The sequence below is a fragment of the Bos indicus genome, chromosome 4 (genome assembly GCF_029378745.1).
Source record: "Bos indicus isolate NIAB-ARS_2022 breed Sahiwal x Tharparkar chromosome 4, NIAB-ARS_B.indTharparkar_mat_pri_1.0, whole genome shotgun sequence".
Taxonomy (NCBI): Eukaryota; Metazoa; Chordata; class Mammalia; order Artiodactyla; family Bovidae; genus Bos; species Bos indicus.
Window position 1 is genome coordinate 82328942 of NC_091763.1, and position 26793 is coordinate 82355734.

General features: G+C 39.2%; 1 protein-coding gene across 1 annotated transcript in view; it reads left to right on the forward strand.

The window, feature by feature from the left end:
• The window catches only part of VPS41 (VPS41 subunit of HOPS complex), a 194578-nt gene that overhangs the window by 45789 nt on the left and 121996 nt on the right, over positions 1–26793 (forward strand). The window contains exon 4 of the mRNA XM_019958983.2: positions 5379–5456. Coding sequence (XP_019814542.1) covers positions 5379–5456 — 78 coding nt within the window. The remainder of the gene's footprint in view (positions 1–5378; positions 5457–26793) is intronic.

The window sequence follows — 26793 nt, forward strand, 5'->3', positions numbered from 1 at the left end:
CTTAGCTTATTGATATTTCTCCCTGCAGTCTTGATTTCATCTTGTGCTTCATCCAGCCCAGCATTTCTCATGATGTACTCTGCGTATAAGTTAAATAAACAGGGTGACAGTATATAGGCTTGACATACTCCTTTTCCTATTTGGAACCAGTCCGTCATTCCAAGTCTGGATTCTAACTGTTGTTTCTTAGTTCAGTTCAGTTGCTCAGTCATGTCTGACTCTTTTCGACCCCGTGGATTGCAGCACTCCAGGCCTCCGTGTCCGTCACCAATTCCCAGAGTTTACTCAAATTCATGTCCATTGAGTCAGTGATGCCATCCAACCATCTCATCCTCTGTCATCCCCTTCTACTCCTGCCTTCAATCTTTCCCAGCATCAGGGTCTTTTCCAATGAGTCAGTTCTTTGCATCAGGTGGCCAAAGTATTGGAGTTTCAGCTTCAACATCAGTCCTTCCAATGAACATTCAGGACTGATCTCCTTGCAGTCCAAGGGACTCTCAAAGGTCTTTTCCAACACCACAGTTTAAAAGCATCAATTCTTCAGCACTCAGCTTTCTTTATAGTCCAGCTCTCCCATGGCTGGACTGGAAAAACCATAGCTTTGACTAGACAGACCTTTGTTGGCAAATAACGTCTTTGCTTTTTAATATGCTGTCTAGGTTGGTTGTATCTTTCCTTCTAAGAAACAAGTGTCTTTTAATTTCATGGCTGCAGTCACCATCTGCAGTGATTTTGGAGCCCCCCAAAATAAAGTCTGTCACTGTTTCCACTCCCAAGATTTGGTCCATTGGTCACTTGTTTTCTAAATATTTACTTTTCTTGGTTTAATTTCATGATATCTGTGGCCACTTCCCCCCTGACCCTCCCTAGATTAGTGTGCTTGTTTATTTAATGGCCGCTTACACAGCTGTACCTTCGGTTCTATTTTTGCGTGTAACTCACCATGTCCATAGTGAACTCATTTTTTTTTTTCCTCTTCCTTCCCTTGCATTTGTTCTTTTAGTTTCTCTGCCCCATTTGGTGGCAGCACCTAAGGCAAAGCTGACTCTCCGTTTCCACCCAGTCATTCCCTAAGTCCTGCTGGTTTTCTCACCATCCCTGCCCTTGCTGAGGTCTTCCACTTCTCCTCCCTATACTCGTGTACCTCTTATTCATTATTATTATTATTTTATTTGCTTTTAACTCTTTTGCCACCTAGTTGCCAGAATGCTCTGTGGAAAATATCAGTTCTGCAACTCAGGTCTGGTTTTCCTCATCTGCTAAGGTCTGAGCTCCTTCAAGTGGTATTGATGGCCCTCTGAGATCTTGCCTCCTTGTGTAATTGGCCTGAAGTCTGAACACTTTCCTGCCACAAGTGTCATGCTCTGGCAGCAACCACAGGCTCTTCGTACAACATCTCTTCTGCCTGAATTCTAGTCCGAAGTCACCTGCTTGAATCCACGCCCGTCCTGAGCCAAGGAGCTTTTAGTTCAGGCATTCGTCATTTCCCCTCTGAACTAATGAAAGTGCCGTGAATCAATCTGTTTTCCTTCAGATTTGATTTCATCCTAATCCATTTATAACATTTTCTACTGAAATAATATTCCAGGAATTCAGATGTGATTGTCTATTCCTCCATCCTGGAATTCTGTATTGGCTTCCTCATGTCTTCATGATTTGGACATCCCCGCCTACCCGCCCCCCCCAACTTTGCTACCTTTCATCCTTCCATAATTATTCAGAAGCCTTCTATTAACCAACCTTGTCAGTCTCAGTACCTGCCTCCTCCCCTGGATGCTTCTACCATATAAAACTACTTGTAATTTTTTGACTTGGTCTTGCTTTTTCTGTGACCACACGCCTTTGTGCAAATTGTATCCTTGCTGCCGCAAACGGTCTTTACCACAGGCCTTCCCTCTCTGCCTTGGTGTCTGCTGTCTAGCTTCTCCTTCAGAGTTGACCCTTGAACAACATGGGTTTAGACTGGTTCAGGTCCACTTATACACAGATATTTTTTTCCAAATAGTAAATACTGAAGTACTACACAGTCCCTGGTTGGTTGAGTCTGAGGTTGTGGAACCCTTGATCTGAAGGAACCGTGGATATCCAGGACCGACTGTAAGTTATATGCGGATTCTCAACTGCAGGAAGGGTTGGTGCCCCGACACCTGCTCCCGTCTACCACTGTCTAAAGACCAACTATCTACTGTTGAAAAAAATCTGTGTATAAGTGGATCCTCCCTGTTCAAACCATATTGTTCAAGAGTCAGTTGTACTTGCATTTTAAGGATGCTCTTTAATTTTAATCAATTTTTTATGTCTGTTATTGAACCTTCATCATTTTAAGTCATGCTTGCTTATTGTCTAAGCATATTGTAGGTGTTTTGTGTATGTGTGCTGAATAAACCACAAAATGGATGAAAAGGAAAACAAAGTTCCTCTCCAGAGATCATGTTTCATTGACACCGTACTTAATCCAACTTGCCAAGGAGCCTGACAGTGGGAACTGTAATCAGACTAAGTTTGAGAATATGCACCCTATTTTTTTTTTAATATGGACCATTCTTTAAAGTGTTTATGGAATTTGTTACAGTACTGCTTCTGTTTTATGTTTCGGTTTTTTGACCCCAAGGCATGCGCGATCTTAACTCCCTGACCAGGTGTCAAACCCACACCTCCAGCATTGAAAGGTTCAGTCTTAACTACTGGACTGCTAGGGAAGTCCTGAGTACATGCACTCTTGATCTGAGGCCCATGTCTCTACTTACCAGGTTTCTGATCCAGTTGAGGGTAATTCCTATTCTAGCTCTGCTGTTCATTGACTGTCTCTGGGGAAGTCACATCGACTCTCAGAACTTATTTCCTCATGTGTAATTGTAGGGACTCCCTGCTCTAGTACTCTGAATACCGAGAAACACTAGGCGAAACATAAATATTATTATACAGCTGACCACACTTGAAACGTGCTGCTGCTTGTTTGTTTTGTAGTGTCCGAAAGACTGCTTATTTCTTCTATTTGTTTACTTAACAAAAAGTCTAATTATTCAAAGTGAAAGCAGTTATGTTAGTGGATGCTTCAGAAGGATCGGATGCCCAAATGATAGTTTCTGAGTCAGGTTTCTGTGTTTAAATCTGAAAGGAGCTAATTAAGTTTATTCTTTGTCCATGCTGGATTTTAAGTTCTCTTAGGTTAAAAGGAAAAAAAAATCTTCAATAGTTACAAAAGTGCAAAGCTTTTCATGTCTGGAAGGAGGATCATATTTAAAAGATTTATATTGTTTGTGATTTGTGGCCATTTATGCATTTTTTTAACCTGTATTTCAAATAGTCAAAATCACTAGCAAATGAAAGTATGACTCATTAATAGCTTTTAATGTTTAAATTTTTAGAGAACTATACAATTACCATATCAAATTTGATTGTTTTAAGAGCCCATAGTTATTTCTTTCTAAAAGAAAGCAACAGTAGTTTGTCTAATCCAAAGGATGAGATGTTTTTCTAAGCAAAAAGTAGCTTGTCATAAAAACCGGTCCATTTTTCCCCCAGAGATCTGCTAAAGTAATTATAGTTTTAGGTTGAAACTGTAACATTAAAATAATTCTTTTATATTTCCTATCTTAAACATTAAACGAAAGAAATTAGTGATTTTGAGAAAAAAGACGGGGGAAAGAATTCCTATTTGGATAAAGTACTCTGCATGGAACCTTTAAAATTTTGATAAAATATAATTGGAAGTTCAAGAATAGCCTTCAAAGAGGTATCAGAGAGTGACCCAGTATTAAAATATTTTAAGGATCCAAGCCCCTTAGTTTTTAGCAAACTATCAATAAATACAGTATTTATGAAGATAGTCAATACCATCGAGCACTTGGGTGTAGTGTGCTTTAAAACCCATTCTTGGACCACAGATGCCCCAGAATGAAGTTTTGTTTGTTCGTAGCTAGTATTATGTGGTGTTTTTCTCTTCAGATATTGCTGGAGTGTCGCTACAGAGAAAAAAATCACACTCCTCTGAGCCCTCTATTTCTGATTAGAATGTTCTTTTGCTTGGGAGGAAACAGCCCTGTTTGGTTTAAATATTCAGGCTGCTCTCCCCACAGAGTTCCCTCTTTCCCCTTCTCTTTGCAGGGCCCCGGCATCCTGTTTTCACCAGGCCCGCTGTCTGCCCTGGATGAGTAATCGGCCTGGCACCTGGTGCATTCAGGCAGGCCTGTGCAGCGGAATCGTCACACCTAGTTATGTCTGCACACCTGATGTTTTATTAACCAGTATTGATTTTTTACCCGGGGGACTTTTTTTTTTTTTCTTTCTGAAAAAAGGCAACCTTGCAGTAGTGAAAGGCATTGCAGGGGCTGAATTTCTAATGAACCCTTTCTTTTCCTTTTTGTGACTCTTTAATGTGGCTTCATATTTTAAGCACCTGATCTGAAATTTCTTTTTCAGCAATTCCATTTCAAGAAATCCTTTTAAATCTTGACTTTCCGTAAGGTTATTTTTTCAAGATGGTGCTGCTTGACTGAAAACGTTCAGTAGTGCCTGTAAATCTGAGCATTTTGTTCTAGGTTGCGATGAGGCAGGTTCACGTGCAATGAAATACAGAGAATTTGGAACTCTTTGAGGACCTCTTAGAGAAATAAAAGGCAAGAGAAGCCTCATGTCTTATTTCAGGTAGTTCCTAAAGTTTCTTCTCGTTTCTTTAGGGTTAGTTCAAAGAATTAAGTAGCCCTGGGAGTTATGCTCTAGTGTTTTGTGTCATACTATGAATATGTATCTCAGCAGTTATTTGTGTGACAGAAAAGGATTTTTTTTCTTTTTTGCATTCGAAAATGAACATTGACAATATCTTACTTTGAGTGAGGTGTTCTAATGATGATAGTATAAATGCATCAGAGTTTTTGCGTCTCTCAATGTGGCATGGATTTTCCTTTCTACACAAGAATACTTTGTTGTGTGTGCATGTCTGTGTGTGTGTTTGTTGAACTTAAATGATAGCATAGATTTACACATTTGCCGTAAATGAAGGGGAGTTTCTTAATCATTCTCTTCAGACGTTGAGTTAACCATAGGTTGAGCGTGCTTTCACAAATACCTTTTAATTTGCTGCCTCAGTCCATCAGGCACTGTGTACAGACTGCATGCGCACCATGCAGTCAGTTGTCAGCAGACGTGGGTCCTCATGAGTCATTCTGACAGCTAGCTTGCACGATCACAATAAAGTAGGCCCTGTTCTGCGGTTTCCCTGAAGCTGGAAACAAGCCTTCTCGAAGGAATGTGTATCTTCCACGGCATTGCAGATCACTTACGCATTAAGTGTCTTGACTTTGCAGATGGTTTAATTGCTAATTGTATGGATGGTCCATTAAGAAAATGACCCCTCTACCCCTCTGTTCTTCTTACAGTTCTTGGCACTGGGCACACATTATGGCAAGGTTTATTTACTTGATGTCCAGGGGAACATCACTCAGAAGTTTGATGTAGTAAGTATCCAGTATAAAATAATGTGTGAACTGAATTTCATGCTAAAATTTGTGCTTTGGAATATTTGTTTTAGCCATTTGTTTTAAGAGCATAAAGAAAGGGTCATTATCAGTTAAATCTGAGTGCTAAGAGTTCTACTCTAAACTTTATAGCCCATGCTAAAAATTTTAAAAGTGAACTAAAAAAGAGAGAGGTCTATTTATAGGTATATACATACACACATTGTGTATTTTCATTGGTATCCTCTATATAAATCCTTTTAAAAATGTATTTTTTATGAATCTGTTTAATTGCAGATCTTTAGGTAATTGTGGCCATCTATTTGGCTTTAAATGGAGCATTTAAAATACCCCTATGTGTGTTCATTTTAAATTGTAACAATGTGGGATATCTAGGTGGATTGCTATTAAAAGAAAAAATATTACTTTTATTGGTGATACATGGTGCTGATTTACATAGCCAGGGGTGGGGTGGGGTGGGGGCGTTGTGGAATCCTTGCGGTGTGAAGCCCCTCATTTGATGACTAATGTCAGTTGTAAGAACATGCACCATCATCTTCTCCAGATGCCAAATGTAATTGAAAATTGATTGATCACCTTGATGATTCAGTTTATCTCTTTTAAATATATAAAGCTAATATTTTATGTGAATGTTTTGAGGGTTGAACTCTTAGGGAATTACATTGATTGAAAGAGAAGAGCCAGGCTTTTTATTTAACTGTGATTTGGAATCACCGAGGATGAAAGCAGTGTTGAATTTGAAGCTTCATTTTGGTGTTTAAGATGGGCCTTGAAAGTATCAAGTATCCAAGGCTGTGAGAATGTGAACCTTTGGGATTAAAAAGGTGATGATTTTAGGGAGCAGATATTTCTTTTGTGGAGAAAGACTCAGCACTTGTTGAAAGATTCATCATGAGGAACTGGTATAGTTTACGAAGGAGACCACAGTTTCTAAAGCTGACACACTGTATATGAAAGGTTTCAGGGTGCTTTGTTTTGCTTTAAGAGAACCACAAATAATGAAGGAATCCTTGGAATTTTTGGAATAGTCCAGGGAGAGAAATTGGAGAAGGCAATGGCACCCCACTCCAGTACTCTTGCCTGGAAAATCCCATGGATGGAGGAGCCTGGAAAATCCCATGGATGGAGGAGCCTGGAAGACTGCAGTCCATGGGGTCGCTGAGAGTCAGACATGACTGAGCAACTTCACTTTCACTATTCAATTTCATGCATTGGAGAAGGAAATGGCAACCCACTCCAGAGTTCTTGCCTGGAGAATCCCAGGGACAGGGGAGCCTGGTGGGCTGCTGTCTATGGGGTTGCACAGAGTCGGACATAACTGAAGGGACAGCAGTTAGGGAGAGAAATATGCACTTTCAGATTGATGTCCATGCTGTCCAAGGGACTCTCAGGAGTCTTCTCCAGCACCACAGTTCGAAGGCATCAGTTTTTTAGTGCTTTGCCTTCTTCATGGTCCTGCTCTCAAAAGCATATGTGACCACTGGGAACACCATAGCCTTTACTATACAGACCTTTGTCAGCAGAGTAATGTCTCTGCTTTTCAACACACTGTCTAGGTTTGTCCTAGCTTTCCTGCCAAGAATCAAACGTCTTCTGATTTCATGGCTACAGTCACCATCTGCAGTGATTTTAAAGCCCAAGAAGAGGAACTCTGTCTCTACTTCCATGATTTCCCCTTCTATTTGCCATGCAGTAATGGGGCCATATGCCATGATCTTAGGTTTTTTTTTAACATTTAGTCTTAAGCCAGCTCTTTAATTCTCCTCCTTCACCTTCATCCAGAGGCTCTTTAGTTTCTCTTCACTTTCTGCCATTAGAGTGGTACCATCTACATATCTGAGGTTGTTGATGTTTCTCCCGCATATTTTGATCCCAGCTTGTAACTCATCCAGCTTGGCATTTCTCATGATATGCTTAGCATATAGGTTAAACAAACTGGGTGACAGCAGATAGCCCTGTGGTACTCCTTTTTCAATCCTAAACCAATCAGTTGTTCCATACAGTGTTCTAACTGTTGCTTCTTGACCCACATACAGGTTTCTCATCCATTAAAATATGAGCTGGTGCTGGGCAGAGCTCTCTTCACTTTGAAGAAAAAGCTTGCTTGGGTGCTGTCTTAAATTTCCAGCTCCAGTTTAATGATTCTGTTAACACTCTGCTTCTAAGTAAGTCTTTTTAATATTGTATAGAAACGACTTGACTCCTAAGGTTCACAAGACAGACACCGCTGGTTTCATGGCCAAAAGAGAAACCAGGAGAGACGCTGTAGGAGTTTATTCATGTTTCCTTCCTTCCTTCCTTCGTGTAGGCTTCTTGTCTGCTCCCTATAAGCCTTCAGCTTTATCTTCTCTGATGTTAGTTTTATGTCAGGTATATTCTACATCCTTTTCCAGGTAATTCCTGGTTCTCTGTATTCAGTCCTGCCCATATGACATCTTTGAAATTTAAGTTCTTTATAGCTTGCACTTATTTTTTGGTAGGAGAGGAAGATGGTTTGGTGTTCTTGCTGTAGAGAAGTTTTTCATGAGCCCCTGAGTCTGCATGAACCATTACCGTATTAGGTATATGACTTTGAGGTGACAAATTTCAGAATGTCATATTTTGAAAGGAGCCTTAATCTTCACCTTCTCATCTAAGATGAGTTTTCTGCTTTGTTATTTTATTTTCCCATTTCTGATGATGTGATTGCTTGGGGTGGGTGGGGCTCTGTATCAGTGCTGTTGAAAAAGCATTCAATTCTAAAAACACCATTATGGCTTTAATTTGTAGATTGTATTTGCAATGATTGCCATATTCAATCAAGAATGTTTTCTTCATTTGAAATGCAACAAGAGTGAAGCAAGTATTAAAAAAATTAGTGAATTACTTCTAGGTGAAAGTAATTTAAACAAATTAAAATTAGATAAAATAATACCTTACACTTGCATAACACTTTTTTTATTTTCTCAAGAACTGTCTCTTTAACCCATCATTGTATTTATAGTTTTTGATTGAAGTAATGAAGCAGTATTCACAATTCTCATCTATTGATAGGGTTTTGTTTGGGAGAGGATGGGGACATAAAAGAATCTTTATTTTTAAAAGATTTCCCAAATGATTCTGCTATTTGTATTGGAATAGAGTCATTGCATTAGGTGCTGTATAACTTTACTTTAAATGTATATGATATAAAAGAAGAAATAACTAAACAAATCATTCTGCATGTTGAAAGTGATTTGCTTTCCCATTAATATTTCAGGAGAAATACTGATTAGTAGGTTAACTCTACAAAAGCCAAGCAAATGGCTTACTAATGACTTAGCAGTTCCACTCCTAAGTACACATTCAAGAAAACTGAATCCAGTGCCTATGTCCCCCCAGATATATATGTGTAGAAGAATGTTAATAGGTTAATTTGTAATAACTCCAAACTAGAAACAACCCAAATGTTTGTCCATAGTAGAATGGATAAACCAATGATGGTATATTCTCAGTGATTAAAAAGAAGAAACTATTGCAACACGCAGAAACATGAATGAATTTTACTGTCTTACTGTTCAACCAAAGAAGCCAGACACAAATGTGTACATGTTGCATGATTCCATTTATGATGATCAAGAGAAGGCAAAAATCACACTATGGTGATAGAAGTCAGATTATGATTTGACCTGGGAGAGAGCACAGGTAGAATCTTCTGAAGTATTAATAGTTGTCTCTATCTTGGTGGTTTCCCAGGTGTGTACATGTGTAAAAATCACTGAACCACATATCTGAGATTTGTGCACTTTATTCTGTGTGAGTTATATACCTCAGTAACATGCACACGCACTGGAGGTACTCCACACGTGTGTGTCTCTCTGACCTTGAGCGGTGCTCAAATTATCCTTTGCCTGTTGAAGCAAGCTTTTCCTCTGCTTGTTTGTAAATACCAGCACATTTTCCAAGTTGGTAGCTTGTTCAGAGATCTTTATATAAATGAATCACACCACTGAGATTTTTCTTACACTGTATATTCTCCTATCATTACATGAAAAGGTTGATCGAGAGGAGCCTGTGCTACCCACCCATCTGTGACTCTTTGTTGATCAAAAGTGAAAACCACCAGGGTGATGGTTTATTTTGCATGTTGATGTTGAGATTTCAATACATCTGAAAGGATACTCATTAAAATGCTTTAGTCACATGTGTGTTTTTAAAAGATTTTATCCCTAGGTATAACTTTATATTAATTCAGATTGAATTGATAAAGTTCATTTTTACTTAACTCACAGATTAAAAATTAAAATAGGCCTAGCTTCTCAGGTAAAGGGCTCAAGTTGCTTACAAAATTGCCTGCTTGAATATGGATCAGATCATATTCTCCTGAGTAAAAGTTGTCTTAATTGCTTACACAGTGTATGACATATGACTTCAAAATCCTTAGAGAATCTCAAATTCCTTTTAAGTTCCCACATGGTGTCCATACCCATATGATGTCATTAATCATAGTAGTTACTTTCTCTTTAATAGCCTTCTTAACTGTATTAATTTGTTGTTGTTGTTCAGTCTCTTGGTCATATCCAATTGTTTTTGACCCCATGGACTGCAGCACGCCACGCTTTCCTGTCCTTCGCTATCTACCAGAGTTTGCTCAAACTCATATCCATCGAGTCAGTGATGCCATCCAACCATCTTGTCCTTTTCTCCTGCCTTCAGTCTTTCGCAGCATCAGAGTCTTTTCTGAGTCGACCCTTTGTGTCAGCTGGTCACAGTATTGGAGCTTCAGTTTCAGTATCAGTCCTTCTAATGAATATTCAGGGTTGATTTCCTTTATGATTGACTGGTTTGATCTCCTTGCAGTCCAAGGGACTCTCGAGAGTCTTCTCCGACACCACAATTCAATTAGGAATACTATGAAACAGCGAGCAAATTATTAAGTAGGAATACTTACTTTGAAGCAATGAGCAAATTATTTTTGGAGCCTTAATTCACACATTTTAAATCTTTATTCTTCTAAGTGTGCCAGATGGAGAGCAAAGAACTCTACTGACCAAGCAAATCTCTGCTCTTTAGGTGAAGGCTCTTTTCTTTGTTAAAAATAGAAAATGCAGAGGTTTGCCTCTCATGGCGCCATGGTAGGAAACATTAGTTAAGGACCTTTAAAGTGGATGGTTACAAAAAGAAAGGGATCGGCAAGCAAAGTAAAATTGAACAGCCTTACTGGGAAATTTGTAAATATAAAGTTTATCTCTTGAAGAAATGGGCTCAGGGTTCTCTTTGAACTCCATGTAGCAGAGTCTATTGGTATTTCTATTCCTGTTTTTTGTTGTTGTTTAAAATTTTTTTTAACAGAGTTGATTTACAATGTTGTTTTTCAAGCGTACAGCAAAGCAACTCAGTTACACACACACTCACATATATATGTATATATATTTCTTTTTTGCCTTCTTCCCCATCATAGGATGTTACAAGATATTGAGTATAATTTCCAGACCTATATAGCTATAGAGTAGGTCTTTTTTTGTTATCTATTATATGTATATACACACGTATATATAGTAGTGTGTATATTTAAATCCCAAACTCCTAATTTATCACTCCTTGCCCCTTTGGTGCCTGTGTTTCTTGTCTGTGTCTGTGAGTCTATTTCTCTTTCTTAAGTAAGTTCATTTGTGTCTTTTTTTTCACATTCCTACATACAAGTGGTGTATTATTTGTCTTTCTCTGGTTTACATCAATTAGTATGATAATCTATAGGTCTATGTATGTTGCTGCAAATGGCATTATTCTGCTCCTTACTGCTAATATTGGTACTTTCTTTTGATCACATGAAATTAAAAACCTAGATTTCTGTGAAAACTAGCTCACACTGCAGTAACTTAACACCCCCCTAATCGAAAAAGCAAGAGAGTTCCAGAAAAACATTTATTTCTGCTTTAGTGACTATGCCAAAGCCTTTGACTGTGTGAATCACAATAAACTGTGGAAAATTCTGAAAGAGATGGGAATATCAGACCACCTGACCTGCCTCTTGAGAAACCTATATGCAGGTCAGGAAGCAACAGTTAGAACTGGACATGGAACAACAGACTGGTTCCAAATAGAAAAAGGAGTACGTCAAGGCTGTATGTTGTCACCCTGCTTATTTAACTTATATGCAGAGTACATCATGAGAAACACTGGGCTGGAAGAAGCACAAGCTGGAATCAAGATTGCGGGGAGAAATATCAATAACCTCAGATATGCAGATGATACCATCCTTATGGCAGAAAGTGAAGAGGAACTAAAAAGCCTTTTGATGAAAGTGAAAGAGGAGAGTGAAAAAGTTGGCTTAAAGCTCAACATTCAGAAAACTTAAGATCATGGCATCCGGTCCCATCACTTCATGGGAAATAGATGGGGAAACAGTGTCAGATTTTATTTTTTGGGGCTCCAAAATCACTGCAGATGGTGATTGCAGCCATGAAATTAAAAGACATTTACTCCTTGGAAGGAAAGTTATGACCAACCTAGATAGCATATTCAAAAGCAGAGATATTACTTTGCCAACAAAGGTTCGTCTAGTCAAGGCTATGGTTTTTCCTGTGGTCATGTATGGATGTGAAAGTTGGACTGTGAAGAAAGCTGAGTGCCGAAGCATTGATGCTTTTGAACTGTGGTGTTGGAGAAGACTCTTGAGAGTCCGTTGGACTGCAAGGAGATCCAACTCCATCCTAAAGGAGATCAGTCCTGGGTATTCTTTGGAAGGAATGATGCTAAAGCTGAAACTCCAGTACTTTGGCCACCTCATGCGAAGAGTTGACTCATTGGAAAAGACCCTGATGCTGGGAGGGATTGGGGGCAGGAGGAAAAGGGGAGGACAGAGGATGAGATGGCTGGATGGCATCACTGACTCGATGAACATGAGTTTGGCTGAACCCCGGATTTGGTGATGAACAGGGAGGCCTGGCGTGCTGCAGTTCATGGGGTCGAAAAGAGTCGGACAGGACTGAGTGACTGAACTGAACTGAACTGATAGTCATTGTTTAGATTCTTTTCCCATGTAGGTCATTACAGAGTATTGAGTAAGAGTTTCCTGTGCTATATATAGCTTGAACATTTTTAAGGTTTGTGGAATATTTCGTGCGCTTAGGTTGTACCAAATTATATTCCCACCAGCACTGGGTGAGAATATGTCGGTATGTCTCATCAAGTTGCATTGACTGTCATCATTCAAACTTTATTTGCCACTTAAATTTCTAGAAAATGGGAATTAATTGATCTCAGGTATACTTTTTTTTTTTTGGTTACTAATGAGGCCATGTACTTTTGAGAATTGTTAGTTCCTAAGTGAAGAGGAACTCAAAAGCCTCTTGATGAAAGTAAAAGTGGAGAGTGAAAAAGTTGGCTTATTTATTTATTTATTTTTTTTTTTCTTTATTAGGTATACATGTGTTCCCCATCCTGAACCCTCCTCCCTCCTCCCTCCCCATACCATCCCTCTGGGTCGTCCCAGTGCACCAGCCCCAAGCATCCAGTATCGTGCATTGAACCTGGACTGGCATCTCGTTTCATACATGATATTTTACATGTTTCAATGCCACTCTCCCAAATCTTCCCACCCTCTCCCTCTCCCACAGAGTCCATAAGACTGTTCTATACATCAGTGTCTCTTTTGCTGTCTCGTATACAAGGTTATCGTTACCATCTTTCTAAATTCCATATATATGCGTTAGTATACTGTATTGGTGTTTTTCCTTCTGGCTTACTTCACTCTGTATAATAGGCTCCAGTTTCATCCACCTCATTAGAACTGATTCAAATGTATTTTTTTTAATGGCTGAGTAATACTCCATTGTGTATATGTACCACAGCTTTCTTATCCATTCATCTGCTGATGGACATCTAGGTTGCTTCCATGTCCTGGCTATTATAAACAGTGCTGCGATGAACATTGGGGTACACGTGTCTCTTTCCCTTCTGGTTTCCTCAGTGTGTATGCCCAGCAGTGGGATTGCTGGATCACAAGGCAGTTCTATTTCCAGTTTTTTAAGGAATCTCCACACTGTTCTCCATAGTGGCTGTACTAGTTTGCATTCCCACCAACAGTGTAAGAGGGTTCCCTTTTCTCCACACCCTCTCCAGCATTTATTATTTGTAGACTTTTGGATCGCAGCCATTCTGACTGGTGTGAAATGGTACCTCATAGTGGTTTTGATTTGCATTTCTCTGATAATGAGTGATGTTGAGCATCTTTTCATGTGTTTGTTAGCCATCTGTATGTCTTCTTTGGAGAAATGTCTATTTAGTTCTTTGGCCCATTTTTTGATTGGGTCATTTATTTTTCTGGAGTTGAGCTGTAGGAGTTGCTTGTATATTTTTGAGATTAGTTGTTTGTCGGTTGCTTCATTTGCTATTATTTTCTCCCATTCTGAAGGCTGTCTTTTCACCTTGCTAATAGTTTCCTTTGATGTGCAGAAGCTTTTAAGTTTAATTAGGTCCCATTTGTTTATTTTTGCTTTTATTTCCAATATTCTGGGAGGTGGGTCATAGAGGATCCTGCTGTGATGTATGTCAGAGAGTGTTTTGCCTATGTTCTCCTCTAGGAGTTTTATAGTTTCTGGTCTTACGTTGAGATCTTTAATCCATTTTGAGTTTATTTTTGTATATGGTGTTAGAAAGTGTTCTAGTTTCATTCTTTTACAAGTGGTTGACCAGTTTTCCCAGCACCACTTGTTAAAGAGATTGTCTTTAATCCATTGTATATTCTTGCCTCCTTTGTCAAAGATAAGGTGTCCATATGTGCGTGGATTTATCTCTGGGCTTTCTATTTTGTTCCATTGATCTATATTTCTGTCTTTGTGACAGTACCATACTGTCTTGATAACTGTGGCTTTGTAGTAGAGCCTGAAGCCAGGTAGGTTGATTCCTCCAGTTCCATTTTTCTTTCTCAAGATCGCTTTGGCTATTCGAGGTTTTTTGTATTTCCATACAAATTGTGAAATTATTTGTTCTAGCTCTGTGAAGAATACTGTTGGTAGCTTGATAGGGATTGCATTGAATCTATAAATTGCTTTGGGTAGTATACTCATTTTCACAATATTGATTCTTCCAATCCATGAACATGGTATATTTCTCCATCTATTAGTGTCCTCTCTGATTTCTTTCACCAGTGTTTTATAGTTTTCTATATATAGGTCTTTAGTTTCTTTAGGTAGATATATTCCTAAGTATTTTATTCTTTTCATTGCAATGGTGAATGGAATTGTTTCCTTAATTTCTCTTTCTGTTTTCTCATTATTAGTGTATAGGAATGTAAGGGATTTCTGTGTGTTGATTTTATATCCTGCAACTTTATTATAATCATTGATTAGTTCTAGTAATTTTCTGGTGGAGTCTTTAGGGTTTTCTATGTAGAGGATCATGTCATCTGCAAATAGTGAGAGTTTTACTTCTTCTTTTCCAATTTGGATTCCTTTTATTTCTTTTTCTGCTCTGTGGCCAAAACTTCCAAAACTATGTTGAATAGTAATGGTGAAAGTGGGCACCCTTGTCTTGTTCCTGACTTTAGAGGAAATGCTTTCAATTTTTCACCATTGAGGATAATGTTTGCTGTGGGTTTGTCATATATAGCTTTTATTATGTTGAGGTATGTTCCTTCTATTCCTGCTTTCTGGAGAGTTTTTATCATAAATGGGTGTTGAATTTTGTCAAAGGCTTTCTCTGCATCTATTGAGATAATCATATGGTTTTTATTTTTCAATTTGTTAATGTGGTGTATTACATTGATTGATTTGCGGATATTGAAGAATCCTTGCATCACTGGGATAAAGCCCACTTGGTCATGGTGTATGATCTTTTTAATGTGTTGTTGGATTCTGATTGCTAGAATTTTGTTAAGGATTTTTGCATCTATGTTCATCAGTGATATTGGCCTGTAGTTTTCTTTTTTTGTGGGATCTTTGTCAGGTTTTGGTATTAGGGTGATGGTGGCCTCATAGAATGAGTTTGGAAGTTTACCTTCCTCTGCAATTTTCTGGAAGAGTTTGAGCAGGATAGGTGTTAGCTCTTCTCTAATTTTTTGGTAGAATTCAGCTGTGAAGCCGTCTGGACCTGGGCTTTTGTTTGCTGGAAGATTTTTGATTACAGTTTCAATTTCCGTGCTTGTGATGGGTCTGTTAAGGTTTTCTATTTCTTCCTGGTCGAGTTTTGGAAAGTTGTACTTTTCTAAGAATTTGTCCATTTCTTCCTCGTTGTCCATTTTATTGGCATATAATTGTTGATAGTAGTCTCTTATGATCCTTTGTATTTCTGTGTTGTCTGTTGTGATCTCTCCATTTTCGTTTCTAATTTTATTGATTTGATTTTTCTCCCTTTGTTTCTTGATGAGTCTGGCTAATGGTTTGTCAATTTTATTTATCCTTTCAAAGAACCAGCTTTTGGCTTTGTTGATTTTTGCTATGGTCTCTTTTGTTTCTTTTGCATTTATTTCTGCTCTAATTTTTAAGATTTCTTTCCTTCTACTAACCCTGGGGTTCTTCATTTCTTCCTTTTCTAGTTGCTTTAGGTGTAGAGTTAGGTTATTTATTTGACTTTTTTCTTGTTTCTTGAGGTGTGCCTGTATTGCTATGAACTTTCCCCTTAGGACTGCTTTTACTGTGTCCCACAGGTTTTGGGTTGTTGTGTTTTCATTTTCATTTGTTTCTATGCAAATTTTGATTTCTTTTTTGATTTCTTCTGTGATTTGTTGGTTATTTAGCAGCGTGTTGTTCAGCCTCCATATGTTGGAATTTTTAATAGTTTTTCTCCTGTAATTGAGATCTAATCTTACTGCGTTGTGGTCAGAAAAGATGCTTGGAATGATTTCTGTTTTTTTGAATTTACCAAGGCTAGCTTTATGGCCCAGGATGTGATCTATCCTGGAGAAGGTTCCATGTGCGCTTGAGAAAAAGGTGAAATTCATTGTTTTGGGATGAAATGTCCTATAGATATCAATTAGGTCTAACTGGTCTATTGTATCGTTTAGCGTTTATGTTTCCTTGTTAATTTTCTGTTTAGTTGATCTATCCATAGGTGTGAGTGGGGTATTAAAGTCTCCCACTATTATTGTGTTATTGTTAATTTCTCCTTTCATACTTGTTAGCATTTGTCTTACATACTGCGGTGCTCCCGTGTTGGGTGCATATATATTTATAATTGTTATATCTTCTTCTTGGATTGATCCTTTGATCATTATGTAGTGACCTTCTTTGTCTCTTTTCACAGCCTTTGTTTTAAAGTCTATTTTATCTGATATAAGTATTGCTACTCCTGCTTTCTTTTGGTCCCTATTTGCATGGAAAATCTTTTTCCAGCCCTTCACTTTCAGTCTGTATGTGTCCCCTGTTTTGAGGTGGGTCTCCTGTAGACAACATATGTAGGGGTCTTGTTTTTGTATCCATTCAGCCAGTCTTTGTCTTTTGGTTGGGGCATTCAACCCATTTACGTTTAAGGTAATTACTGATAAGTATGATCCCGTTGCCATTTACTTTATTGTTTGGGGTTCGAATTTATACACCATTTTTGTGTTTCCTGTCTAGAGAATATCCTTTAGTATTTGTTGGAGAGCTGGTTTGGTGGTGCAGAATTCTCTCAGCTTTTGCTTGTCTGAGAAGCTTTTGATTTCTCCTTCATACTTGAATGAGATCCTTGCTGGGTACAATAATCTGGGCTGTAGGTTATTTTCTTTCATCATTTTAAGTATGTCTTGCCATTCCCTCCTGGCTTGAAGAGTTTCTATTGAAAGATCAGCTGTTATCCTTATGGGAATTCCCTTGTGTGTTATTTGTTGTTTTTCCCTTGCTGCTTTTAATATTTGTTCTTTGTGTTTGATCTTTGTTAATTTGATTAATATGTGTCTTGGGGTGTTTCGCCTTGGGTTTATCCTGTTTGGGATTCTCTGGGTTTCTTGGACTTGGGTGATTATTTCCTTCCCCATTTTAGGGAAGTTTTCAACTATTATCTCCTCAAGTATTTTCTCATGGTCTTTCTTTTTGTCTTCTTCTTCTGGAACCCCTATGATTCGAATGTTGTAGCGTTTAATATTGTCCTGGAGGTCTCTGAGATTGTCCTCATTTCTTTTAATTCGTTTTTCTTTTATCCTCTCTGAGTCATTTATTTCTACCATTCTATCTTCTAATTCACTAATCCTATCTTCTGCCTCTGTTATTCTACTATTTGTTGCCTCCAGAGTGTTTTTAATTTCATTTATTGCATTATTCATTATGTATTGACTCTTTTTTATTTCTTCTAGGTCCTTGTTAAACCTTTCTTGCATCTTCTCAATCCTTGTCTCCAAGCTATTTATCTGTGATTCCATTTTAATTTCAAGATTTTGGATCAATTTCACTATCATTATTCGGAATTCTTTATCAGGTAGATTCCCTATCTCTTCCTCTTTTGTTTGGTTTGCTGGGCATTTATCCTGTTCCTTTATCTGCTGGCTATTCCTCTGTCTCTTCATCTTGTTTAAATTGCTGAGTTTGGGGTGTCCTTTCTGTATTCTGGCAGTTTGTGGAGTTCTCTTTATTGTGGCTTTTCCTCGCTGTGTGTGGGTTTGTACAGGTGGCTTGTCAAGGTTTCCTGGTTAGGGAAGCTTGTGTCGGTGTTCTGATGGGTGGAGCTGTATTTCTTCTCTTTGTTCAGTCGCGCTGTGGGGAGGGAGGGAGGGATGCTGCAAACAAATAACACTGGCATGCGCTCGCAGTGCCTCAGCCACACTGGGTCTGCCCCCACTCACGGCGCGTGTAGCCTCCCTGCCCACACTGCTCGGGCTCTAGGTTGTTCCGCCGGGAACAATCCGAGGCTGGCCCTGGGTTGCATGTACCTCCCAGGTCCAAGCCGCTCAGGTTCAGGCACTCGGGTAGTCTTCAGAGGCACAGACTCAGTTGGGCCTGAGTTTTGTGTTCTTCCCAGGTCCGAGCAGCTCAAGTGATGAGGTGTTTGGCGAGCGCCAATGCTGCGACTTATCGCCTCCCCGCCACTCGGTTATCTGGGTGTAAAACCGGCGTACCTTCTCAGGCAGATGTTAACCGTCCAGACCCCCAAGAAGTTTTAGTTAGCAAAGAAGCCTGCTTACAGTTTTATAGATAATGTCTCTCTGAGGCTGCAATTGCCCCCTTCCGGCTCTGGCTGCCTATCACCGGAGGGGGAAGGTCTGCAGCCAGCTATCTCTGTTCAATTCTTTGTTCCATGCGCGGGCCTGGTGGTGTCTTAGGTTGGGGCTGGCTTTTCGCGTGGTAGATATCCCACAGTCTGGTTTGCTAGCCCAAATTATTTCGCTCAGATAGTGCTCAGGGTATTCAGGCCAGATTCTTACTCTAAGCGATGCAGCCCACGCTGCGCCTCCCTGCCCAGCCCCTGCTTGCTAATGGCGCGTGCAGGCGTCTGCGCTGCTTCTCCGCTGGGGGAGTTACCGTAGGACTCGCAATCTTCGAGTTTTAATTGTTTGTTTATTTTTTCTCCCTGTTATGTTGCCCTCTGTGCTTCCAAAGCTCGGCACAGATTCGGCAGTGAGAAGGTTTCCTGGTGTTTGGAAACTTCTCTCTTTTTAAGACTCCCTTCCCGGGACGGAACTCCGTCCCTCCCTCTTTTGTCTCTTTTTTTGTCTTTTATATTTTTTCCTACCTCCTTTCGAAGAGTTGGATTGCTTTTCTGGGTGCCTGATGTCCTCTAACGGCATTCAGAAGTTGTTTTGTGGAATTTACTCGACGTTTAAATGCTCTTTTGATGAATTTGTGGGGGAGAAAGTGTTCTCCCCGTCCTACTCCTCCGCCATCTTGGCTCCTCCCGAAAAAGTTGGCTTAAAGTGCAACATTCAGAAAACGAAGATCATGGCATCCGGTCCCACCACTTCATGGGAAATAGATGGGGAAACAGTGGAAACAGTGTCAGACTTTATTTTTCTGGGCTCCAAAATCACTACAGATGGTGACTGCAGCCATGAAATTAAAAGACGCTTACTCCTTGGGAGGAAAGTTATGACCAACCTAGATAGCATATTGAAAAGCAGAGACATTACTTTGCCAACAAAGGTTCGTCTAGTCAAGGCTATGGTTTTTCCTGTGGTCATGTATGGATGTGAGAGTTGGACTGTGAAGAAGGCTGAGCGCCAAAGAATTGATGCTTTTGAACTGTGGTGTTGGAGAAGACTCTTGAGAGTCCCTTGGACTGCAAGGAGATCCGACCAGTGCATTCTGAAGGAGATCAGCCCTGAGGTTTCTTTGGAAGGAATGACACTAAAGCTGCAACTCCAGTACTTTGGCCACCTCATGGGAAGAGTTGACTCATTGGGAAAGACTCTGATGCTGGGAGGGATTGGGGGCAGGAGGAGAAGGGGACGACAGTGGATGAGATGGCTGGATGGCATCACTGACTCGATGGATGTGAGTCTCAGTGAACTCCGGGTGTTGGTGATGGACAGGGAGGCCTAGCATGCTTCGATTCATGGGGTCGCAGAGTCGGACACGACTGAGCGACTAATCTGATCTGATCTGATCTGATACTTTGTCAGTATGTATGTAAACTTCTAAATTGATTCATAATTTAAAAGTTCATTGTTGTCAAGCAGAAATAACAGCATTGATCTGGGCAACTCATGTGATGTCTCAAAATCAGAAGTCACCAACAAGTCAAATTTAGTAACTTGCAAATAAATCTTTCATTAGCTTGAGTGGGTTATTTTACCTTTCCTTCACTTTCTTTATAAAATGTAGAGTATAGTCACTCCCCTGATTTATGTGACTATTTTAAAAATTCTTTGTAAAATAATGTATTGTAAAATATGTAGTGTAAGGATCAGTCACTGAGAGCCCTTAAGAGGAGTGGGGTCAAGTCAAGAGACTGACTGCATGACATTTATGACACTTACTGAAGGAGAGCTGTTACTTTTGAATTCATTTGTATGGTTGGCTTTCACCCTGTTCTGTAGAACAGGCAAACATGCGAGAGAGGGAGAAAGCGAAGGAGTGGGGGAGGCACGAAGGAAAAAAAAAAGAGAAAGAAGGGAAGATGCTTTTGCTCTTATCCACTAATTTGCTTCTTGCTCTGTCAGATCCCTTTTTGTTTGGGGAGCAGACATCTTTTATCATTGGGCTCAAGTAGGCTTACTTCCTTGAAGTTTTAAGAACATGTTTACTTATGTAACTTGGTTCTGCAAATGGATCCCAGTGCAGCTCTAGTGAGTTGACTTCAGGAGTTTCTTTTCAGTGTAAAGACATTGCAATGTGGTCTCCAAGATACTTCTTTCAAGAACTGTTGAGAGATGACAGTCTACTTGGGAGATGACTTAATGGAGATTTGATAAAGTAGTGATTGTACACCAGAGAGCATTAGAACAATAATTTCTGTGGTAAAAGTAGAGGTGAATTTGTGAAGTTTTAAATGGTCTTTCTTCATCTTATGCCTGAAAAGGAACTTGGGCATTTTCTATTTGGTTAATAACTTGGTCTCAGTCATTTAAACTATTTGTACTGCCCTTTTGGGATAAGTGATTTTTTTTTCCCCCAACCTGTGAAAACACAAAGGCTTTACTTTCTCAGAGATTGGTTTTAGATAAAGAGAATGCATCAGCATCCCTGTGCTATTATTAAGTCGCAAATAAAAGTGAGAAGAATAAGAACATTTGTACTCCTGACAGGCTTTTCCTTTATCATTGATGGTTTCGTTGACTTGATATTGAGAAATCAAGTAAAGATACCTGGTGAGATAGATGTTCAGATAGCTCTGTAGTCATCATGAGTTTGCATTGTGTTCACCTTTCTAGAGCAGGTTTTGTTAATGAAGTTTCTGCTCATAGGTGGACTAGCAGTGACATAGCAGACTCTTAGGACCTGGACAATCTTAAGGGATAAGCCTTTCAGACTTAATTTTAAAGACTAGTGATATGCTTATTATTCCTTTTCTAGTTACAGTAAGTCCACTACACACGAATGAGTTCTGTTTCAAGAGTGCATGCGTAAGTCCAACAAAATTAGCTTAGGTTCCCAACTGACACAATTGTCTACATAGTGCTGGACTGTAATAAGTTTATAATACTTTTCACACAAATAATACATCGAAAACAAACACAAAAAAGGTTTTAACTCTTACAGCAGAGTACCTTGAGAAGTACAGTGGTACAGTACTGTACGTTGTTCTCCCACATCATGGCCTGCACTGTATCCACACTGCCCTTTGGCTCTCGCTGGAATGTGCTTTCCTGTCTTTGTGGAAATGCTGTGTCCTTCCCCCTCTGTGATACTTTCCTGATGACCCCACTCAGAAGAGTCCATCCTTCATATTCATTCAATGATGTCTTCTTATTCCTAGCCAGCATTCTGTAAGGATGTGCAAGGGGTATAAAGAATAATAAAACACAGCCCCTGTTCTCGGGTTGAATCAGTTGTGGAACTAGTTACATAAACAACCATCTGTAATCTAAGGTGTCAGATTGTGAATTAGAGGTGTGTGTGAAGCGCTGTGGTCCCAGACTTCGTACACAAACACCTTGAAGGCAGGCCTTGTTTGTTGTTTGACTCTATGTATCATGTGAAGGTTTTGCTGATAAGCCAGTTGCTCTTTTGCGAAGTGCATTTATTAGTGAGTTGTTGTTTTGCATTTTACCCTTACACTAAACTGATGACTTTGCACTTCTCTCATGACTCTGCTTTCCTTTTTTCTTTTCTTTTTTTGGCTGCACAGTGCGGCTTGTGAGATGTCAGTTCCCCAACCAGAGATTGAACCTGGGAATCCTAACCATTAGGCTACCAGGGAATTCCCTCTGCTTTCCTTTTTTTTTAAAATTTTTATTTAATTTTTTTGGCCACATCATGCGACATGTGGGATCTTCCTTTCCCTGACCAGTATTGAACTTGCGCGCACTTCAATGGAAGCAGAGTCTTAACCACTGGACCACCAGAGAAGTCCCTGCTTTCCTTTTTCTATCACTCCTTCCTTTGTATCTTTATTGGGAACATATGTAAACAAGAAAACTATTGACTCAGGTTAAGACAGACTTCACACATTATATTTCACTATTCGAAAGCTATCAGTTGTATTTCTTTTCAGGTCATTTATATACATAACAGATGTTAATTCCTTCAATAGTGGCTTTCCAGTAAAACAGATTGTTTTTATGGTGGCATCACAGCTCAGCATAGTGTCTGGTACAGATACCAGCAAAAGAAACTGCTGGCTCCTTTGGCTGTTGCTCAGACCGATTTACCTAGAAGCTTCTGCTAAAGTTTTCCTCCCTCAACGTGTGACATTTAGTGTTGTAGACAGCCAGGCAAGTCATCACAGGAAGACCGCTCCAAGGTGTCTTCTCTCAAGTGTTAAGCACAGGGGCATCACACGCTCTGGGGAAGACAGGCTCCGGCTCCAATGTGCTACTCGTCCCTCTCACTGTTGGGGTCCACTGCAGCTTTGTTGTATTCCCGGAAGGTCCCTGTATAAACATGAACAGTGTTCCAGTGATTTGCCAGCTTCCTAAGGGCAAGGATCCCATTTAGCCTGTTTATGACATGCCCCTGACATCTAGGACAGTTCCTTGCAGGTGAATTAAGGGAAATGTGGACCAAAAGGCTGTTTTTGCCTTTTATTGAAGTTATGTTTTAATTGGTGCCAAGATCGTGACTCTCTGTCTTGGTTACATGTTGTGTGCAAGCCAGCCTCCTCCTACTCTTGTGGCAGGGAATGTGGCTGGCACGGGCAGAAGGTGAAGTTTAACAAAAGGAAAGCAGCTCTAGGAATCAGCAGTGTGCCCGCTTCTTAGGAGGCAATCCCTTCCAAATCCTCCCTGTGCTTTTAAAGGTTGTTAGGATTTAGAAAACGAACATGTATCTAGTAAGTCTTCTGCAGTGGCAAGGCCATTCGTGCCCCCACTGTGCTGAGGCTGTGCGTCCAGCAGGTGAACCCTGAGCCTGTCGGGAGCCAGCCACATGCATCCGTCGCCACAAGGTGGGGACAGCAGTGGGCCTTGAGGTGTCAGAGGAGGTTGCAAATGGTCCTTGTAAATTGCCAGCATCCGAGGCACACCCAGTGTGCTCTTATGGGGGCAGTGGTTAAGAATTCTTTTTGGAGAATATTTTTCAAAGGTCAGAAAAAATATATTTAGGAATGTTTTGTGAACAGCAGGACTGACTTATCAACAGTCTTATAAATGCAGAGAATTTAACCTTAAGTGTTCACGTAAAACAGTGGTAACAGTGGATGGACAAAATTCTTTTCAAGCAAGGTAACTCTTGTTCAAAACTATTTCTCATTCCCAGATGATTTTTATTTCTTTTGGATGATGTTCAGGATATCAGAGTTAAAATTAAAGAGTTCATTATCTAAAAGGATAATTTGGTTATTTGATCATTAGAATCGAAGTTACATTTAAGTGGAGAACTAGAGATAATATATATTTTTTCCTATCAAACAGTATTCTTCTTGTGGAGGTTATGAAGGCTATCCGGTGATAAGTGTAGACAGTGGACTTTCCATATGTTAATCATTTCCCATTATTTACATAAATTCTGTAGCATCAAGGGAAAGCTGTGATGAACCCTAAAGTTACTTCAAGCACTACAGCAAGTTCAGAGTCACTGTGAGAGGGAAATCATCTGTAGTTCAATAAATGGTGATATTTGGGGACTCTTTTTGTGCTCTTGTATTAGAAGTATAGCAGACCTCACCTAACATAACAGACATGTAATTGTTTCATATTATTAAAATAAAGTATTGGTACTCTCAATATTGACTAAAATGTAAGTTATTCAGGTAGTTTTCACTGCGAAATGCTTGTATGAATAGGCTGTACTTTTAAAAAAAAAGGAAATTGAGGTATAGTTGATTTACAGTGTTGTGTTTCAGGTATACAGCAAAGTGATTCAGTTTTACATATATATATCTATCCTTTTCCAGATTCTTTTCCCTTATAGATTATTAGAAAATATTGAGTATAATTCCCTGTGTTGTACAGTAGGATCTTGTGTGTGTGTTTTTTAACTTATTTTATATATGGTAGTATGTGTATGTTAATCCAAAACTCCTAATTTACCCTACCCTCCTTTCCCCTTTGGTGACCCTAAGTTTGTTTCATATGTCTGTAAGTCTATTTCTGTTTTCTGAATAAGTTCATTTGTATGTGTGTATGCATCAGTCAGTTCAGTCGGTCAGTTGTGTCTGACTCTTTGTGACCCCATGGACTGCAGCACGCCAAGCTTCCCTGTCCATCACCAACTCCCGGAGCTTGCTCAAACTCAGGTCCATCTAGTCTGTGATGCCATCCAACCATCTCATCCTCTGTCATCCCCTTCTCCTCCTGCCTTCAAACTTGCCCAGCATTAGGGTCTTTTCCAGTGAGTGAGTTCTTCGCATCAGGTGGCCAAAGCACTGGAGTTTCAGCTTCAGCATCCATCCTTCCTATAAATATTTAGGACTGATTTCCTTTAGGATGGACTGGTTGGATCTCCTTGCAGTCCAAGGGACTCTCAAGAGTCTTCTTCAACACCACAGTTCAAAAGCATCAATTCTTCAGTGCTCAACTTTGTTTATAGTCCAACTCTCACATCCATACATAACTACTGGAAAAACCATAGCTTTGATTAGACGGACCTTTGTTGTCTCTGCCTTTTAATATGCTATCTAGGTTGGTCATAGCTTTTCTTCCAAGGAGTAATCATCTTTTAGTTTCATGGCTGCAGTCACCATCTGCAGTGATTTTGGAGCCCCCCCAAATAAAGTCTTTCACTGTTTCCATTGTTTCCCTATGTATTTGCCATGAAGTGATGGGACCAGATGCCATGATCTTAGTTTTCTGAGTGTTGATTTGTAAACCAACCTTTTCACTCTCCTCTTTCATTTTCACTAAGAGCCTCTTTAGTTCCTCTTCACTTTCTGCCCTAAGGGCAGTGTCATCTGCATATCTGAGGTTATTGATATTTCTCCCGGCAATGTTGATTCCAGCTTGTGCTTCATCCAGCCCAGCGTTTCTCATGATGTACTCTGCCTGAAAGTTAAATAAGCAGGGTGACAATATATATCAATATATATGTTTTATTAATATATAATAATATAATATATAAATATAATCTATGTATATTTATATATATTAATATTTATATATATTAATACATATATATTTAAATCCCACATGTGATATCATATGATATAGCTTTACTTCATTCCCTCTGCTTCATTGAGATATAATTGACTTAATACCTAAATTTAAAGTGTACCATGTTATGCTTTGATGTATGACTTGATACCTATATATGTTGTGAAGTGTTAGCACAGTAAGATTAGTTAACACATCCTTCACCTCACTTCATTGCTGTTTTGTTGTCCTTGTCATGATGAGAACATTAAAGCACTACTCTCACAGCAGTTTTCAAGTGTATAATGCAATATTGTCACCTGCAGTCACCATGCTGTACATGAGATCCCTGGAACTAACTTATCTTGTAACTAAAAGTTTATACCCTTGACTAACATTTCCACATTTTCCTACCCACTGGCTTCTGCAACCACTGTTTTATTCTATTTCTATGAGCTCATTGTTTTTAGATTCCATGTATGAGTTTTTATCTTTGTCTTTCTGACTTATTTCACTAAGCATAATAACCAGAAAATCCTTCCATGTTGCTGCAAATGGCTTTTTTTTTTATGGTTAAGTCATATTATATATAGATACACATCACATTTTCTTCATTCATTTATTTGTTGGCAGTCATCTAGGTTGTTGCCATGTCTTGGCTGTTGTAAATAATGCTGAAATGAACGTGCAGGTGCAAAGATTTTTTCTCTTTGAGATCCTTATTTCATTTCCTTTGAATATATATATAGAAGTGATATTGCTGAATTTTATGGTAGTTCTATTTTTAATTTTTTGAGGAATCGCCACAGTTTTCCTGACTGGATGTACAAATTTGCATTCCCACCAGCTGTGTGCCAGGGTTCTCTTTGCTCCACATCCTCATTAACATTTGTTATTTGTCATCTTTTTGTTAATAGTCCTTTGAACAGCTGTGAAGTGTTACCTCATTGTGGTTTTTATTTGCATTTCCCTGATGACTAGAATTGTTGAGCACCTTTTCTAGTACCGTTAGTTATTTGTATGTCTTTGGAGAAATGTCTATTCAAGGCCTCTGCCCATTTTTGAATCAACTTTTTTTTTTCCCCCAGAGTTATTGTATGAGTTCTGTATATATTTTAGATATGAACTCCTTATCAGATATTTAGTTTGCAAACATTTTATTCCATTCTTTAGGCCATCTTTCATTTTGTTTATTTTCTCTTTTGCTGCACAGGAGCTTTTTAGTTTGATGTAGTCCCACTTGTTGACTTTTGACTTTATTCTTGTGCCTTTGGTGTCTTA